General features: G+C 44.2%; 1 protein-coding gene across 1 annotated transcript; it reads left to right on the top strand.

Moving 5' to 3' along the window:
- The first annotated feature begins 428 nt into the window (after positions 1-428).
- Positions 429-2033, top strand: NF-YC13 (nuclear factor Y, subunit C13). Its single transcript, XM_087688624.1, has one exon. The coding sequence runs from the start codon at positions 487-489 to the stop codon at positions 1405-1407; it is 921 nt and encodes a 306-aa protein (XP_087544750.1). The 5' UTR covers positions 429-486; the 3' UTR covers positions 1408-2033.
- The last annotated feature ends 1161 nt before the right edge of the window (positions 2034-3194 follow it).

Raw genomic sequence — 3194 nt, 5'->3', positions numbered from 1 at the left:
CTTACGGATGAACAATGGATGGGACATGTACCTAGACATATACTTTGCCCAAGTGAAGTTTACTTGTCCCCTCAAATTGGGCAGGCAATGGGAGTGTAACCATCCCTTGTTTCTCTCTATGCTGAGTGTTGGTGGGAGCACACAAGGAGGGTGCAAATATGATACTATTGCAAGTGAATGGAGCGAGCGAGGCCTGAAGATGAAGAGAACTAGCAGGCCATGACTTTGCGTGCAGAGTGATGGGAGGACTTTGGAAGGGTGTGAGCATGAAGTAGAAGGGTAGGAGATAACCCCCAAATAGACGGTAAACTTCAAATATTCCCGCCAGTTCTCTTGAAACCCTTCTTCCCGCCAACCTCTCTCGTGAATAAACCCCCTCCCTCCTCCCCCCCCCCCCTCTCTCTCTCTCTCTCTCTCTCTTTCTCAGAGATACATCCACACACACTTCTGGATCCTCAGAGATACATCTACACACGCTTCTGGATCATGACCTCCCCGGAGCCGATCAAGCCGAAGAATCTCTCGCCCTACTTCGTTTTCTGTAAACAGTACCGAGATGAAGTGAAGGCTCGCCTGCAGGAAGCACGCCAGCCTGCTTCCGCAACTGCCGTAGCCAAGGCTCTCGGCGAGCGATGGCGATCTCTCTCCCCGGAGCAGAAGCAGAAGTATAGCAGCGATCAGCAGGGAACGGAGTTCTTATCCGGAACCCGAGAGACAAGTAATCAGGCCTTAGAGGCCCCAAATGTAGGGCTTGAAACTCTACATACGCAGCGTGAATCGAAAGAAATTCTACAGAGCGAAGCCTCAGAGCAACACAAGAAGGGGTATGAATCCCTAGAAACAGAGAATGGAGGGCCTGGGGCCCTAGAAATTGTGCAGAATGAGGCCACAGAATCTGAGTATCAGGGGAAAAAGGCTGGAGAGGGAGGCTTGGAGCTTGATCTCCCTCTGTCCAGGGTGAAGCGCATTATCAAGATGGACAAGGGCATCCGGGTTGTCGCTGCCGATGCGAGTGTTCTCATCGCGCAGGCTTCCCAGCTCTTCCTGGAGCATCTCACAGGCCTCGCCTATGCAGCCTGCGCGAAGAGGAAGCGCAAGACGGTGCGTTTGGAAGGCCTGCAGGCCGCCATTAAAGCAGAGGCACGTGTGGACGACTTCCTCACCGATGCTCTCAGGGAGTTTCTGTCAGAAAAAGGCGCGGACAGAGGGGAGGAGTCAGGAAGTGAGGAGGAAGACCTAGGTGCTGCTCTTGACACAAAGCAGCCTGGTATCTATGGCGGCAGCAAAAGGGGCAAAGCTTCCAACAAGAAGCCTGTTCCTCCGCCTGAGGGAAACCGGCGCATTGCAGATTTCTTTGGCAATAAGAGCAGCGTTACGCTTCAAATCTCTGGCCCAGGGGCAGCTTGAGACAAGATGCTTCCTCTTCTGACTCCTTTCGTACCTCTGGGGCAGGGTCGCAGCCCATCAAAGCCCTCGGACCTCATGTTGAGCTGCTGCAATCGAAAAAGAGTCGCCATAGTCATTGCTTCACTAAGATGATGATGGGCCTGCAGTTCAACCAAGGTCCCCCTTGATTACCAAGGGAAAACCTGTGTTCACGGTGAATTGCATTGCCCAATCGGCATTTCTTGCCACATGGAGCTTTTTTGATGTGGTAACGTGGTTAAACCAGCCGTCCATCTTATACCTAGGCTATTACAGTGGTGGGAGATGGGGATTACTAAGGAATAGGAAGTATTGGCAACTTAATCTTTTGATCCCTCTAATCCATTGCGACTCTTGTAGAAGCTAATGATGATGGAAGTTTGAAAAATGGGGAACTGTATGGAAATATTCCTAAAACTTCTTGGAGCTTGCATAGGACATTGTTGTAAATTTCTTTAACTTTGTGTATAATCTCTCAGCCTCTTAAATGAGACGATAGGATTGGATTATAGGGTGTAGAATAATTTGTTGCCATTGTAGGATATATGAATATGGTCCTTCCTTTGGCCTTTCATCTCAAATCAAATTTTGAGTTGGACTTTCCACAAGTAGGTTTTCCTTTGTTTTATTAAAATAAAGCTTATTGGATTGATGACATTGGATCTTCACATTTCAATTTTGATTAAAACACATCTTTTAAGTTTTAGATTTGATTTTGCAAAAGGTTTTATTTGGTGTTTGCCCTCTCTTGAAAGGGCTTGATAGAAAAACCATTTTTTATATAGTGATATACATGTCAAAACTTGAGCAAAAGCTTTTGCTATTTGCTCAAATGGCTTTAAAGCCTTCATCTATACTTCAAACCTACATGACTACATGTCCCACCTCACTAATTGCCTAGCCTCCTCTTGGAATATAAGGGTTAGCAAAGTAACCTTTGAAGTAAAGTAGCCTTTGCTGTTTTGTCCAACCGTTCGTCCTTGCATGCTTTTAGAGATGTTTTTGGGCATTCAATAACTTGTGATTATGTATCCAGAATGGATGATTATTATTCTAGTTACTTTGAAAAGAAAAAAGTTTGTGGTTGCTATTTGCGAAACGATGGACAAGAATCATGATGTTAGTGGATGAAAATGAATGATAGTTAGAAGTAGAAGTTTTTGACCATTTATGAATTAACCAAACATTGTATGATGCAAGTCTATGTTGGCCATCCATTTCTAGTTAAAGAATTGGATGTGAATCCACTTGGATCATTTCACAAATGAGCTTAAACAACTTTTATTGGTTATGTAAAAAAGCAACTATAATTGGATGCTTTATGGATTGGTTATCCTTGATAGACAATGAAACGACAAATATCAATTAAAATAAAGGAATGTTTAATGTGTTTTATAGGTGAAAGGAGCATGTAAACGTGAAGTTTTTAGAGGCTTTGAAAATTTGCATTGCATGTAAGAGGATGTTGAGGTAATGGTTTGCTTTTCTTTAGGCACATTCCATTATTACTCAACATAGTCTAGTTCTTTTCTCAACCACTCTATCCCTATCAATTGAAGAGCCACCAACAATTGTGAAGTTTCTTTGATCTTTTCATCACCTCTCCTTAGGGTGCATGCAAGGGCGGCACCCAAGGGAGAAGATTAGACTTTGCCTTATGAGCGAGATGTATGCGAAAACACTTTCTCTCTCATCATGGCATTATACCCAAACCAAGTTGAGATTGAAGCTTGTGGAATGAATATATCCATGTCAACAAGTTTACTTGG

This window comes from Lygodium microphyllum, chromosome 1 (assembly GCF_053477565.2).
Source record: "Lygodium microphyllum isolate KBCC chromosome 1, Lygodium_microphyllum_v1.1.10, whole genome shotgun sequence".
Taxonomy (NCBI): Eukaryota; Viridiplantae; Streptophyta; class Polypodiopsida; order Schizaeales; family Lygodiaceae; genus Lygodium; species Lygodium microphyllum.
This window is presented reverse-complemented; position numbering and strand designations above follow the sequence as displayed.

What these genes read in the sequence shown, in the direction of transcription:
- NF-YC13 (XM_087688624.1), top strand. Translation starts at nt 487, where the DNA reads ATGACCTCCCCGGAGCCGATCAAGCCGAAGAATCTCTCGCCCTACTTC.